General features: G+C 38.8%; 1 protein-coding gene across 1 annotated transcript in view; it reads left to right on the forward strand.

Moving 5' to 3' along the window:
* The window catches only part of LOC136157377 (phospholipid-transporting ATPase ABCA3-like), a 270,924-nt gene that overhangs the window by 23,535 nt on the left and 230,646 nt on the right, over window positions 1-16,743 (forward strand). Inside the window, exon 4 of the mRNA XM_065919286.1 lies at window positions 13,420-13,547. Coding sequence (XP_065775358.1) covers window positions 13,420-13,547 — 128 coding nt within the window. The remainder of the gene's footprint in view (window positions 1-13,419; window positions 13,548-16,743) is intronic.

Raw genomic sequence — 16,743 nt, forward strand, 5'->3', positions numbered from 1 at the left:
GAGCCACTGCAACAAGAGAAGCCCACACATTACAACTAGAAAGTGGCTCCTGCTCACCACAACTAGAGAACACCCACATGCAGCAATGAAGGACCTGTGTTCCTGATAGGTGGCTGAAAAACAGGAAAGATTCTCATACCAAGGGATGCCCCCTCACTGGTGGGGAGATTAGCTGGGGCAGAAAGGGAGCATCAGAGTCTCAGAGGAGAGCACAAGAACCAGCTTGTGGTAGATGGGCAGAGCAGAGAGAGACCTGAACAGATGGGTTGTGACATTGTCCTGACCTCTTCAGCTTGAGACACGTGTCCATGGTACAGACAAGGGCTGGGTGCTGAACACGGTGTTTAGAGGACAGACTCAGGGAGAGGATTTCTATTGGCTGCACAGAGACAGCCAAAAGGGACTGGAGTGTGGTAAAGCAGCAACCAGGGGTGTTTGAGGAAAAAGTCTGGGCCTACTATAGAAGCCTGGTCAACAAGCCATTGTTAAGTGGCGCTTGAAGGAAGGGGTAGGGTTGCCATTGCAGCTTCTTTCTCCATGTGCTGGCCCTAGTCTTTATGGGCTCTGGGCTCCCACACCCCAGCCACCTCCTTGGCAGACTCTGGGAACAGACTTCAGTGGTTTACCCACTGCAGAGGCAAGGCTGAAACCACAGCTGAGCTGCAGGGACAGTGGGACCTAGGAAGCAAGGCTGAAATCTCTCCCCACAGCTGTGCAAGTCTCAGATTTACATATCTGCCCGTCACCAGTTTGTAAACTCAGCATCTGTAGGACATCTGAGTGGACAATGGTTGCTCCTATGGATAGGACGGGTCTGGCCTTAGCTGTGTATTTGTGGGCACATACATATGGGGGCAGGGTCAGGATAGAGTCTAGGCTGGCTGCATAGCTCCCACAAGCAGGTCTAGGTGCATGACCACTGCAGTCTTAGAACCTGCCTTCAGTGTATCTGCATTGATGGCCTTGTGAAAACAACATGTGAAGGACACCAGGGCTGATTGCCAGCATTCCCAAGGTTGAGATGGGGCCAAGGGCAGTGCCAGAAACAGTGTGCTTTGTCAGCCCGCACAGTGGGTGACTGGTGACACAACAGAGTGTACTCATCCTGAACGGCCCTGGCAGAATACTCAGTGGTTCTATCCTAGTGGGAGAGCCCTAATCCAGCATACCTTATACTGCAGAAACAGCTCAGAAGTGAATCTGGGGGCTTCTACTCCAACAACTAGGGGACAGAACCAGTCTTGACAGGGCAGTGACAACCACAGAGTAAAAGAAGAGAAAAGGGAACCCTCTTACACTGTTGGTGGGAATGCAAACTAGTACAGCCGCTATGGAGAACAGTGTGGAGATTTCTTAAAAAACTGGAAATAGAACTGCCATATGACCCAGCAATCCCACTTCTGAGCATACACACTGAGGAGACCAGATCTGAAAGAGACACATGCACCCTAGTGTTCATCGCAGCACTGTTTATAATAGCCAGGACATGGAAGCAACTTAGATGCCCATCAGCAGATGAATGGATAAGGAAGCTGTGGTACATATACACAATGGAATATTACTCAGCCATTAAAAAGAATTCATTTGAATCAGTTCTAATAAGGTGGGTGAAACTGGAGCCCATTATACAGAGTGAAGTAAGCCAGAAAGATAAAGAGCAATACAGTATACTAACGCATATATATAGAATTTAGAAAGATGGTAACGATAACCCTATATGCAAAACAGAAAAAGAGACACAGATGTACAGAACAGACTTTTGGACTCTGTGGGAGAAGGCGAGGGTGGGATGTTTCGAGAGAACAGCATCGAAACATGTATATTATCTAGGGTGAAACAGATCACCAGCCCAGGCTGGATGCATGAGACCAGTGCTCGGACCTGGTGCACTGGGAAGACCCAGAGGAATCGGGTGGAGAGGGAGGTGGGAGGGGGGATCAGGATGGGGAATATATGTAAATCCATGGCTGATTCATGTCAATGTATGACAAAAACCACTACAATATTGTAAAGTAATTAGCCTCCAACTAATAAAAATAAATGGAAAAAAAAAAAAAAAGAAGATAACCTGATCAGTATCCAGCATAGGCTCTAGTTACCACAATGTCAGTCACACTTTCTACCAGGAGGATCATGGCCAGCACACACTGAAGAAAGAGGTGACAGACAGCTACACTAAGTAATTCTCACACCAAAAATGGTTAAATCCACAGGTTATGCCGAGAGATTCCTACATAAAAATAGCTCTCTAAGACCACAGTATGTAATTGTTTCTCCTAAACTCATTGAGCAAGAGAAGTATAAGTAAAATGAAGAGGCAGAGGACCCACACTCCCAATTAAAAGATCAAGAGAACTCTTCTGAAAGGAAGAACAATAGACCTCTTTGAAAACAATAGAGCTCTCTAGTCTAATAAACATTGAGTTCAAAAAGGAGATAACAAAAATTCTGAAGGAATTAAGAAAAATTATTGATAGAAATGCAGGTTACTGTAAAAAGGAAATAGAAACTATAAAAAAGAAACAAGAAAAATTAGACAGCTCATTCGCCAAGATGAAAGCTGAGCTAAAGGCAATGAATAGCAGAATAAATAATACAGAAGAATGCATAAGTGATCCGGAAGATACAATAATGGAAATCACCCAGTCAGAACAGCAGACAAAAAGTCAAATTTTGAAAAGAATGAAAATATTACAAGAGACTTATTTGATAGTATATAGAGTGCCAATCTACACATTATAGGAACCACAGAAGAAAAAGAAAAAGAGGATTGAAAATATATTTGAAGGAATTATGGCTGAAAGCTTCCTAAAGAAGGAAGGTTTATTTTTTATTTAGTCTTCTCTAAATAAAAAAGAAATAAAAATCTATAGGAAAGAGGAAATCATAATTGGAAAGCAAATCACTTAAATAAGCCAGTACATAGTGAAAGTGTTAGTTGTTCAGTTGTGTCTGATTCTTTGCAACCCCATGGATATAGCCTGCCAGGCTCCTCTGTCCATGGAATTCTCCAGGCAAAAATACTGGAGTGACTTACCATTTCCTTCTCTAGGAGGTCTTCCCAACCCAAGGGCTGAACCCAGGTCTCTGCTTTGCAGGCAGATTCTGTACCATCTGAACTACCAGGGAAGCCCTGAAATAAGCCAGTATGTAAAAGAGGATATCAGAATCATAAAATCATAAAATTCCCCCTAGAATATCTTTACGCCTCTGTGACTACCAGTCTAAAGAAAGTAGATGTAGGAAAGGTTTAATATACTTGGAAAAGTTACCCTTAACCACAAATCAAAAGCATACAATAGGTTAATAAAAAACAAAAAGAAGAGAATGTAAGCCTAATACAAAAGAAAATCACCAAAACATAAAAGGGAAAACAAAAGAGAAAGATACAAGAAGAAATATAAAATCAATGAGAAAACAAGGCTTAAAATAGCAATAAATATATGCTGCTGTGTGCTTAGTCACTCAGTCATTTCCGACTCTTGTGACCTCATAGACTGTAGCCTGCCAGACTCCTCTGTCCACAGGATGCTCCAGGCAAGAATACTGGGGTGGATTGCCATTTCCTTCTCCATGGGATCTTCCTGACCCAGGGATTGAATCCAGGTCTCCTGCATTGCAGTCAGACTCTACCGACTGAGCTACGAGGGAAACCCAGTAAATAATACATATCTATCAATAATTACCTTAAAATTCAGTGGACTAAATGCTCCAATCAAAAGACACAGAGTGGCAGATTGGATTAAAAAACAAAACAAAGCCAAGAGACTACAATATGCTGCCCACAAGAGACCCACTTTAGGGCAAAGGACACACATAGATTGAAAGTAAGGGGATGGAAAAATATATTCATGGAAATGGCAAGAAAGCAAGGTTTGCAATACTCATAATCAGACAAAATGAACTTTAAAACAAATGATAGAAAAAGAAGGACACTAAATAATGGTAAAAGGATTAATACAAGGAGAGGATATTACACTTGTCAACATATGTGCACCTAATGTAGAAGCACCCAAATACATAAAGCAGACATGAAGGAAGAAACTGAGGAGAATACAATAATAGTAGGAGACTTTAACACCTCACTCATATCAATCAATGGACAGATTCATAAGGCAACAAAGATTCGAAATGATACAATAGAATAGTTAGTCTTAATATCTATAGGACATTGCATCTAAAAAAAAAAAGCAGACTACACATTCCTTTCAAGTGCTTGTGAAAGCTTCTAAGATTGACAGCATACTAGAGCCAAAAAAAATTTAAGTATAAAAATTTTTTGAGCATATTTTCTGATCACAACAGCAGAAACTAGAATATCAACCACAGGAAAAGAAATGAGAATAAACAGCTACATGGAGACTTAACAACATGCTACTAAAAAACTAATGGGCCATCTAGGAAATAAAAAAGGAAATTAATAAAAACCCAAACCAAATGACAATGAAAACTCAACCATAAAATATCCATGGGATGTAGCCAAATAGTTCTTACAGCAAAAGTTCATAGCAATACAGTCTTTCTTTAAGAAACAAGAATAAACCCAAATAAATAACCTAACTCACCACCTTAAGTAATCAGAAAAAGAGCAAATAAAATCTAAAGTCAGCAAAAGGAAGGAGGTAATAAAATTAGAGAAGAAAGAAAATGGAGATTAAAAAAACAGTCAGTAAAAGCAAGAGCTGATTTTTTGAAGAGTAAATGAAGTTGACAAACCTCTGTCCAGGCTCATCAAGAAGGAAAGAGAAAAGACCCAAATAAACAAAATAAGAAATGAAAGAGGAGAAATCACAACTGATGCCAAAGAATTGCAGAAAACCATAAGAGAATTCTATGAGCAATTATAAAATAAACAAATTTGACAACCTAGAAGAAATGGACAACTTTTAAGAAACGTACAACCCACCAAAATGAAATCAATAAAAGAAGTTAATAAGTTCAACAGGTCAGTCTCTAGAAGTAAAATAGTATTCTTAAAAAAAGGCTCCCTCCAAACAAAAGTCAGGGGTCAGGTGTCTTTCAGAATTCTACCAAATGTACAAAGAAGTACTTGTACCAATCATTCTTGAACTCTTCCAAAAGATTAAAGAGGAAAGAATGCTTCTAAAGACATTCTATGAAGACACCATCACCCTGATAGCAAAACCTGATAAAGACACTAGCATAAAAGAAAATTAAAGGCCAATATATTATATTTGATGAATACATATGCAAAAATTCTCAAAAAAAGTTAGTAAAAGCAAGTGTAAATAAACAATTCCCTTAAAATAACATAAAAAATACTGACCAAGGAGGTGAAAGATTTATATGCTGATAACTATGAAACTTTAATAAAGGAAATTGAAGATAATTCAAAGAAAGGGAAAGATATCCCACACTTCTGGATTGGAAGAATTAATCTTGTTAAAATGGGCATACTACCCAAAGCAATCTAAGGATTTAATGTGATCCTTATCAAATTACCCACAGAACTAGAACAAATTATTTTAAAATTGACATGGAAACATAACAGACTGAGAATTACCAATGCGATCTTGAGGGAAAAGAGCAAAGCAGGAGGCATAACCCTTCCAGTCATCAGACAATACTGCAAAGCTAAAGTAATGAAAACAGCATGGTATTGACCAAAACATAGACTATGAATCAGTGGAACAGAATAGAGTAAAATAAACTCACACACCTATGGACCATTAATCCTTGACAAAGGAAATAGAATATACTACAAGGAAAAGACTTTGTCTTCAGCAAGTGGTGTTGGAAAAGCTGGACAGCCACATGTAAATCAAAGAAGTTACAACACATCCTCACACCATGCACAAAAAATAAACTCAAAATGGTCTAAAAACTTAAATGTAAGAGGACACCATAAAACTCCTAGAAAAGAATGTAGGAAAATGACATAAAGTATGCCAATATTTTCTCATGTCAGTCTCCCAAGGCAATAAAAATAAAAGCAAAAATAAGCAAATGGAATCTAATCAAACTTATAAACTTTTATTTTTGTACAGCAAAGAAAATCATAAACAAAATGTAAACGCTGGGAGGAAATGTTTGCAAATAATGCAACTGACAACGCCTTAATTTCCAAAACATAATAATAGCTCATACAGCTCAACAACAAAAAATCAAAAGTCAATCAAAAAATGGGGAGAAGATCTAAATAGACATTTCTCCAAGGAAAACATACAAATGGCCTAAAAGCCCATGAAAAGATGCTCAAAACATTGCTAATTGTTAGAGAAATGCAAATCAAAACTGTAATAAATTATCATCTCACAATTGTCAGAATGGACATTATTTTAAAATCTACAAATAATAAATATTGGTGAGGTTGTGAGCAAAAAGAAACTCTCTTACACTGTTGGTAGAAATGCAAATTGCTTCAGCCAGTATGGAAAACAGTATGGAGGTTCCTGAAAAAACTAAAAACAGAGTTTCCATATGATAGGCAATTCCACTCCTGGTAGTATATACCCAGACAAAACTATGATTCGAAAAGAAACATGCACCCATATGTTCATTGTAGCACTATTTACAGTAACCAAGAAGAAACAAACTGAATGTTCATTGACATAGGTATGGGTGAAGAAGATGTCATATATATACATTATATGACATTATATATATTATATATATGCCACTATCCATATGTCATTGTATATATACATATATAATGCAAAATTACTCAGTCTTAAAAAAGAATGAAATAATGTCATTTGAAGCAACATGGGTGGATTTAGACCTTATCATACTAAGAGAAGTAAGTTAGAGAAAGACAAATACCATATGCTATAACATGTGGAATCTAAAACACAACACAAAGAAATATATCTATGAAACCCAGACTCACAAACAGAGAATAGACTTGTCATTGCCAAGGGGGAGGAGGGCGGAGGATGGAAGGGTTGGGAATTGGGGATTAGCAGATGCAAACTAGTATATACAGAATGTACAATGAATAAGGACCTGCCATATAGCTCAGGAAAATATACTCAGTGTACTGTGATTACAATAATGGGAAAGAATCACTTCAGTTTAGTTCAGCTGCTCCAATCTTGTCCAGCTCTTTGCGATCCTATGGACTGCAGCATGCCAAGATTTCCTGTCTATCACCAACTCCCAGAGCTTGTTCAAACTCATGTCCATCAAGTTGGTGATGCCATCCAACCATCTCATCCTCTGTCGTCCCCTTCTCCTTCTGCCTTTAATCTTTCCCAGCATCAGGGTCTTTTCCAATGAGTCAGTTCTTCACATCAGGTGGCCAAAGTTTTGAAGTTTCAGCTTCAGCATCAGTGCTTCCAATAAATATTTAGGACTGGATTGGGAATACTGGATTGAGTTCATGCCCTCCTCCAGGGAATCTTTCTGACACAGAGATCAAACCTACATCTCTTATGTCTCCTGCATTGGCAGGCCAGTTCTTTACCACTGGTGCCACCTTATAGCAATTCTTAATTTTAAAAAGCCTAACATATCAACCTTTTCCTTTGAGTTTATTGTTCTTTGTGTTCTGTTTGGAAAACTTACCCTCCCTGACATGGGTATTTCAGGGAATTTTTTTGTTTTGCTTAGGTATCTACAATATATAAGGAACTTTTTTTTTTTTAAATGATATGAGATTTCATTTATTCCCAATTGGATATTTATTTGACTTCTTACATTTTAATGGAAAAGACCACTCTTTACCTACTACTCTGTATTTCCACTTTTATCATAAATTAATATTCTGTATATTCATGTATGTACTTATGAGTTCTATTGGTCTATTTGTATATCCAGTGTCAGTCTGATTTTATCTTAATCACTATAATTTTATCATGTTCTGATAACCTGTAGGGGAAGACTTCTCACCTTGTTCTTCACCCTTGTATTTCTATACAAGTTTAAGAATCAGCTTCTAACATTACATAAAAATTCTGTTTGGAATTTTACCAGAGTTGCATTGGCTCTATATGTCAATTTTTACATTTTCACAATGTGACTTTCTTTAAATCCTTGAATATGGGCATAAATTTTTAAAAACTTATTTCTTAACATGCTATTTATGTTTCTTGATATAGAGGCTATCAAAGACTTTAATGTCTTTTTTACATTGATGTTGTTCAGTTGCTAAGTTGCCACTGACTCTTTGCAACCCTATGGACTGCAGCATGCCAGGCTTCCCTGTCCTTCACTATTTCCCCGAGTTTTCTCAAACTCCTATCCATTGAAGTGGTGATGCCACCCAACCATATCATCCTCTGTTGTCCCTTTTTCTGCCTGCTCTCAGCCTTTCCAGTATCAGGGTCTTTTCCAGTGAATCAGCACTTCACTTTAGGGGGCCAAAGTATTGGAGCTTCAGCTTCAGCATCAATCCTTCCAATGAAAATCCAGGGTTGATTTCCTTTAGGATTGACTGGGCTTGATCTCCTTTCAGTCTTAAGGATCCTCAAGAGTCTTCTTCAGCACCACAGTTCAAAAGCACCAGTTCTTCAGCACACAGTCTTCTTTATGTTTCAACTCTCACATCCCTACATGATTATTGGAAAAATCATAGCTTTGACTGTGTATAGCCATTTGTCAGCAAAGTGATGTCTTTTCTTTTTAATGTGCTGTATAGGTTTTTCATAGCTTTCCTTCTAAGGAGCAAGCATCTTCTAATTTCATGGCTGCAGTCACCATCCACAGTGATTTTGGAGCCCCTCAAAATAAAATCCATCACTGCTTAATCTTTTTCCCCACCTATTTGCCATGAAGTGATGGAACCGGATGGTAGTTTTTTGAATGTTGAGTTTTAAGCCAGCTTTTTCACTCCCCTCTTTCACCTTCCTCAGGAAGCTTTAGTTCCTCTTTGCTTTCAGCCATTAGTGTGGTATCATCTGCATATCTGAAGCTGTTGGTATTTCTCCCAGCGATCTTGGTTCCAGCTTGTGATCCATCCAGCCTGGCATTTTGCATGATGTCAGTCAGTTCATTTGGTCAGTCATGTCCAACTCTGCAACCCCCTGAACTGTGGCACACCAGGCTTCTCTATCACCAACTCCTGGAGCTTGCTCAGACTCATGTCCATGGAGTTGGTGATGCCATCCAACCAACTTGTCCTCTGTCGTCCCCTTCTCCTCCCACCTACAATCTTTCCCAGCATCAGGGTCTTTTCCAGTGAGACAGTTCTTCCCATCAGGTGGCCAAAGTATTGGAGCTTCAGCATCAATCCTTCCAATGAATATTCACGGTTGATTTCCTTTAGAATGGACTGGTTAGTATGCTGTAATGTTCTTTATCTTTCTGGCTTACTTCACTCTGTATAATGGGCTCCAGTTTCATCCATCTCATTAGAACTGATTCAAATGTATTCTTTTTAATGGCAGAGTAATATTCCATGGTGTATATGTACCACAGCTTCCTTATCCATTCGTCTGCTGATGGGCATCTAGGTTGCTTCCATGTCCTGGCTATTATAAACAGTGCTGCGATGAACATTGCGGTGCACGTGTCTCTTTCAGATCTGGTTTCCTCGGTGTGTATGCCCAGAAGTGGTATTGCTGGGTCATATGGCAGTTCTATTTCCAGTTTTTAAAGAAATCTCCACACTGTTTTCCATAGTGGCTGTACTAGTTTGCATTCCCACCAACAGTGTAAGAGGGTTCCCTTTTCTCCACACCCTCTCCAGCATTTATTGCTTGTAGACTTTTGGATAGCAGCCATCCTGACTGGCGTGTAATGGTACCTCATTGTGGTTTTGATTTGCATTTATATATGCAAAACAGAAAAAGAGACACAGAAGTACAGAACAGACTTTTGAACTCTGTGGGAGAAGGTGAGGGTGGGATGTTTCGAAAGAACAGCATGTATATTGTCTATGGTGAAACAGATCACCAGCCCAGGTGGGATGCATGAGTCAAGTGCTCGGCCTGGTGGGCTGGGAAGACCCAGAGGAATCGGGTGGAGAGGGAGGTGGGAGGGGGGATTGGGATGGGGAATACGTGTAACTCTGTGGCTGATCCATATCAATGTATGACAAAACCCACTGGAAAAAAAAAAAAAAAGAATGTACTGGTTGGATCTCCTTGCAGTCCAAGGGACTCTCATGAATCTTTTCCAACACCACAGTTCAAAAGCATCAATTCTTCAGTGCTTAGCTTTCATTATGGTCCAACTCTCACATCCATACATGACTACTGGAAAAACCGTAGCTTTGACTAGATGAACCTTTGTTGGCAAAGTAATGCCTCTGCTTTTTAATATGCTGTCTAGGTTTGTCATAGCTTTTCTTCCAAGGAGCAAGCATCTTTTAATTTCATGGCAGCAGTCACCATCTGCAGTGATTTTGGAGCCCCCCAAAATAAAGTCTGCCACTGTTTCCACTGTTTCCCCATCTATTTGCCATGAAGTGATGGGATCAGATCCCATGATCTTAGTCTTTGAATGCTGAGTTTTAAGCCAACTTTTTCACTCTCCTCTTTCACCCTCATCAAGAAGCTCTTTAGTTCCTCTTCGCTTTCTGCTACAAGGGTGGTGTCATCTGCATATCTGAGGTTATTGATATTTCTTCTGGCAATCTTGACCCCAGCTTGTGCTTCATTGAGCCTGGCATTTTGCATGATGTACTCTGTATAAGTTATATAAGCAGAGTGACATTCTATAGCCTGGATTTACTGCTTTCCCAATCTTGAACCAATCCATTGTTCCATATTTGGTTCTAACTGTTTCTTCTTGACCTGCATACAGGTTTCTCAGGAGGCAGGTAAGGTGGTCCAATATTCCCACCCCCATAAGAACTTTCCAGTTTGTTGTGATCCACACAGTCAAAGGCTTTGGTGTAGTCAGTGAAGCAGAAGTAGTTGTTCTTCTAGAATTCTTTTGCTTTTTCTATTATCCAATGAATAGTGGCAATTTGATCTCTGATTTCTCTTCCTTTTCTAAATCCATCTTGTACATCTGGAAATTCTCTGCCCACATATTGTTGAAGCCTGCCTTGAAGGAATTTGGGCATTACCTTGAAAGCATGTAACATGAGTATTATTGTATGGTAGTTTGAACATTCTTTGGCATTGGGTGCCTTTAGAATTAGAATGAAAACTGACCTTTTTCAGTCCTGTGGCCACTGTTGAGTTTCCCAACTTTGCTGGCATATTGAGTGCAGAACTTACCTGCATCATCTTTTAGAATTTGAAATAACTCAGTTGTAATTCTATCACCTCCACTAGCTTTGTTCATAGTAATTCTTCCTAAGACCCACTTGACTTCACATTCCAGGGTGTCTGACTCTTGGTGAGTGAGCACACCATTGTGGTTTTCCAGGTCATTATGACCTTTTTTTGCATAGCTCTTCTGTATATTCTTGCCAACTTTTCTCAATCTCTTCTTCTTCTCTTAGGCCCTTGCCATTTATGTCCTTTATTGTGCCCATCGTTGCATGAAATATTCCTTTTGTATCTCCAATTTTCTTGAAGAGAACTTTAGTCTTTCCCGTTCTGTTGTTTTCCTTTATTTCTTTACATTGATCACTTAAGAAGGCTATCTTATCTCTCCTTGCTATTCTCTGCAATGCTGCATTCAGTTATGCATTTTTTCTCCTCTCTTTTCATTTTTATTCTTTTCTCAGCTATTTTTAAGGCCTCCTCAGACAACCACTTTGCCTTCTTGAATTTCTTCTTCTTTGGGATGGTTTTGATCACCACCTCATGTACAATGTTATGAACCTCCTTCCATAGTTCTTCAGGCACTCTATCTACCAGACCTAATCCCTTGAATGTATTTGCCCTTTCCACTGTATAATCATAAGGGATTTGATTTAGGCCATACCTGAATGGCCTAATGTTTTTCCATACTTTCTTCAAGTTAAGCCTAAATTTTGCAGTAAGGAGCCCATGATTTGAGCCACATTCATCTCAAGGTCTTGTTTCTGATGACTGTATAAATCTTCTCCATATTTGCATGCAAAGAATATAATCAATATGATTTCAGTTTTGACCATCTAATGATGCCTGTGTATAGAGTCATCTCTTGTGCTTTTGGAAGAGAGCGTTTGCAATGACCAGTGTGTTATCTCACAAAACTCTGTTAGCCTTTGCCCTGCTTCATTTTGTACTCCAAGGCTGAACTTGCCTGTTACCCCAGGTATCTCTTTACTTCTTACTTTGTATTCCAGTCCCCTGTGAGGGAAAAGCCATCTTTTTTTCTCGTTAGTTCTAGAACATCTTGTTGGTCTTAATAGAACTGTTTAACTTCAGCTTCTTTGGCATTATTGGTTGGACATAGACTTGGATTACTGTGAGGTTGAAAAGTTTGCCTTGGAAACTAACCGGGGTCATTCTGTCCTTTCTGAGATTGCACCCTCTTTTGTTGACTATGAGAGCTACTCCCTTTCTTCCAAGGGATTCTTGCCCACAATTAGATATAATGATTATCTGAATTAAATTAATCAATTACTGTCCATTTTTTTTCCCACTGATTTCCTAAAATGTCAATGTTCACTCTTGCCATCTCTTCCTTGACATCATCTGATTTACCTTGATTCATGGACCTAACATTCCAGGTTCCTATGCAATATTGTTGTTTATAGCATCAGACTTATTTTCATCACTAAACACATCCACAACCGAGAGTCATTTCCACTGTGGCCCAACTTCTTCATTCTTTCTGGAGCCATATCTCCAGTCTTCTTCAGTAGCATATTGGGCACCTACTGACTTGTGGGGATCATCTTCCAGTATCATTTCTTTTTGCCTTTTCATACTGTTCATGGGGTTTTCAAGGCAATGAAACTGGAGTGCTTTGCCATTCCCTTCTTCAGGGGACCATGTTTTGTCAGAACTCCCCACCATGACCCATCCATCTTGGATGGCCATGTACAGCTTGGCTCACAGCTTCATTGTACCCAAGGCTGTGATCCATGTGATCATTTTGGTTAGCAGTGATTGTGGTTTTTAATTCCTATGAAAATTCTTCAGTCAGTTAAGTTACTTGTATGTGTGTGATTGTGTATGAGTGGTTTTGTGAGAGTGTATTTCCAAATTTCATACAGATTCATTTGTGAATGAGAAATATAATTGAAAATGTAGTTTTATTCTACAACTTAAGGTTAGTTTCTGAAATATCATACTTCCCACAGAAATAAGTGTCATTTCTCTTCACCTTTTTTCTTTAAATCACTAGATTTCAAAACACAATAGAAAATTCTCCTGTCCCAGTTTATGTTAATATACAGTTATTGTAATGATTAAACATTATTCAAAATATCATATACAATTTATAATATCTAATAATTTTGTGTACCCCAGATATTCATGAGGACATCTGTGATGGCAATATTTGAGTAATAATGTTCTAAATTTTATAATACTATGACAGGATTATGGTATTTATGGTAATGATAGGAGGATAGGAATAGTCATTAGACATTTTGCATTTGTATGATGCTTGTTTTTCTCTGTACAGTTCGAGGCTTTCCTTCAGAAGAAGATTTTGAAAAGTATATTAAATATGAAAATCAGTCTGTTCTTGTGCTGGCTGCTATCGTATTTGATCATGACTTCAAAAACAGTAATGACAGATTGCCACTTAAGGTGGGAAAGTTTTATCTAAAGACTTTATATTTCAAAGCTTCGAGGGTTTATTGAAATGAATGTAACATCATGATTTTATAAATGGCAAAATGTATAACTTGCTCAAGATAATAACTGCTGTATATAAGAGCAGGAATTTGAATATATTAATAGTTCCAACTTATTTTAATACCTATGCTTTTAGTCATTACATTATGCTGATGAGAATAAAACTGTACCTTAAGGTCTTGTGGCTTCTCTGGTACCTAAATTAGTAAAGAATCTGCCTGCAATGCAGGAGACCCCTGTTTGTTTGATCCCTGGGTCTGGATGATCCACTGGAGAAGGGATAGGCTACCCACTCCACTATTCTTGGGTTTTCCTGGTGGCTCAGCTGGTAAAGAATCTGCCTGCAATGCGGGAGACCTGGGTTCTATCCCTGGGTTGGGAAGATCGCCTGGAGGAGGTCATGGCAACCCACTCCAGTATTCTGGCCTGGAGAATTCCATGGACTGTATAGTCCATGGGGTCACAAAGAGTCGGACACGACTGAGTGACTCTCACCCACTCTTAAGGTCTTGTATCAGAAAAATGAAGTAATAGGAACTTTAGTAAGGATATTTGTTTTGCCAATCTACTTGGCGTGGTAGATGTTTCTAGTCCTGCAAATTGTGGTGAAGAAAATAATAATATAGATACATAAAAAAGATGGACATCAATATCTGTTACCTGTTTATATATCTCTGGAATTTCAGATAGTACATACCTATATATGATATTTAAACTTTTTAGTCTGTTGATTTTAAGTGTAATTCCCGTTCTGACTTTGCATGTGAAGTCAAGTTTATAATAAAGCTGTTACTATGTGAACATTAAATAAATGCAAAAGCAACCCAAATCATGTCTGGAACTTTTTTGGCTGTGGCAGCTTTAATTACTAGGACTGTGAGTTTAAAAGGAGTTTCTCTGCCCTCTTGTTAGGACAATTGCCTGCTAAATACCTCTTTTTTTTGCACTTGGTGTCATGCTTTAATATATTGCTGCCACATATACAAAGAGGTAATTGCTTTAACTTTGAGAATTCTTGATTCTCTCTCTGGTGGCCATGAAAGCTTCCGTAATGCCACTAATAGCTAATATGCATGTCCTTTAAATATTTTAAGTTTGATTTTTAAAATAAAGGCAGACACATATACACTACCAAGGACTTTCCACTGGCTCAGTGGTGAAGAGTCTGCCTGCAATGCAGTAGTCACAGGAGTTGCAGGTTCAATCCCTGGGTGGGGAAGATCCCCTGCAAGAGGACATGGCAACCCACTCCAGTATTCTCCCTCTCCAGACAGAGGAGTCTGGTGGACTATAGTTCATTGGGCCACAATGAGCCAGACACAACTGAAACTACTTAGCATGCATGCATACATTGGCAGAGATTCCAATAGGAAAGACTTCTTTCTTTTGAACAAATTACTTAATTTCTCTTCTAAGTCTCTAGTAACAGCTCTTAGGCTTTAGCCAGGTTGCATCAGAATTAGGACACCTGCAGCCACTGAAGAAGACTCTCATAACATTGCTCAAGGTGGAGTGTTTTGAACCTGGTAACTTGGTGTGTCTCTTTACCAGAGAGAGACGTTCTACATAGGATTGGGGCAAATGATCAAACTATAGTATCTATGCATAGAGCCAGATCCAGCATTTAAGAGGCAAGTATTTGCCAGGAGAAGGGAAGAAACTCACTTTATTCTTTTCATATGTGTCTACTTTATGCTAATTACTGCCTCATAAAAAAAAATGCTTGTGCTTATATAACTTCGTTGGTATATGTGGCCCAAATATCAAGTAACTTTGGTACAGTTGCAAGCTTCATTTTTGTTGTTGATTCTCTGTGTCTAGCATTTGAAATGTATTCCTGACAATTTTCCCCCCAAGTTATTTTCCCAGATACCTGTTCTCTTTTTCTACACTTTACCAAACAAAATTTCTTATATCTGATTTCTGACTTCACGGATAATGTAGACCTACTATACTCTCATTCTGTCCTCAACCTGTGGCTCTTATGTAGCTGAACTTTATATGTTAGCTGAATTTCCCAGGCAAGACTTAATCTATCCACATGGATACCACAACAATTCATTAAGAACACAGAAAAGATCAGGTTTCTCTGCTATGTTAAAGACATCAGGGGTGCTCCACTGACTAGAGAAGTTTCTTTGCACAGGATACAAGGCAATCAATGACCTGTTTCTGAATACCCTTCCAGCCCCTTCCCCGACCTTTTTATTCCAAATGCATATGTTGCTAAATTTTATTTTTTTTTTCATTTTAATTTATTTTTTATTGAAGGATAATTGCTTTACAGAATATTGTTGTTTTCTGTCAAACCTCAACATAAATCAGACTTAGGTGTACATATGTTCCCCTCCCTTTTAAACCTCCCTCCCATCTCCCTCCCCAGTTAAATTTTATTATTTTTTTCATTTATTTTTATTAGTTGGAGGCTAATTACTTTACAATATTGTGGTTTTTGCCATACACTGACATGAATAAGCCATGGATTTACATATATTCCCCATCCTGAACCCCCCCTCCCACCTCCCTCCCCATCCCATCCCTCTGGGTCACCCCAGTGCACCAGCCCCGAGCACTTGTCTCATGCATCCAACCTGGACTGGGGATCTGTTTCACCATAGATAATATACACGTTTTGATGCTCTTCTGTCAGATCATCCCACCCTTGCCTTCTCCCACAGAGTCCAAAAGTCTCTTTTATACATCTGTGTCTCTTTTTCTATCTTGCATATAGGGTTATCGTTACCAACTTTCTAAATTCCATATATATGCGTTAGTATGCTGTACTGGTCTTTATCTTTCTGGCTTACTTCACTCTGTATATTGGGCTCCAGTTTCATCCATCTCATTAGAACTGATTCAAATGTATTCTTTTTAATGACTGAATAATATTCCATTGTGTATATGTACCACAGCTTCCTTATCCATTCATCTGCTGATGGGCATCTAGGTTGCTTCCATGTCCTGGCTTTTATAAACAGTACTACAATGAACATTGGGGTGCACGTGTCTCTTTCAGATCTGGTTTCCTCAGTGTGCATGCCCAGGAGTGGTATTGCTGGGTCATATGGCAGTTCTATTTCCAGTTTTTTAAGGAATCTCCACACTGTTCTCCATAGTGGCTGTACTAGTTTGCATTCCCACCAACAGT

The sequence above is a fragment of the Muntiacus reevesi genome, chromosome 2 (genome assembly GCF_963930625.1).
Source record: "Muntiacus reevesi chromosome 2, mMunRee1.1, whole genome shotgun sequence".
Lineage (NCBI taxonomy): Eukaryota > Metazoa > Chordata > Mammalia > Artiodactyla > Cervidae > Muntiacus > Muntiacus reevesi.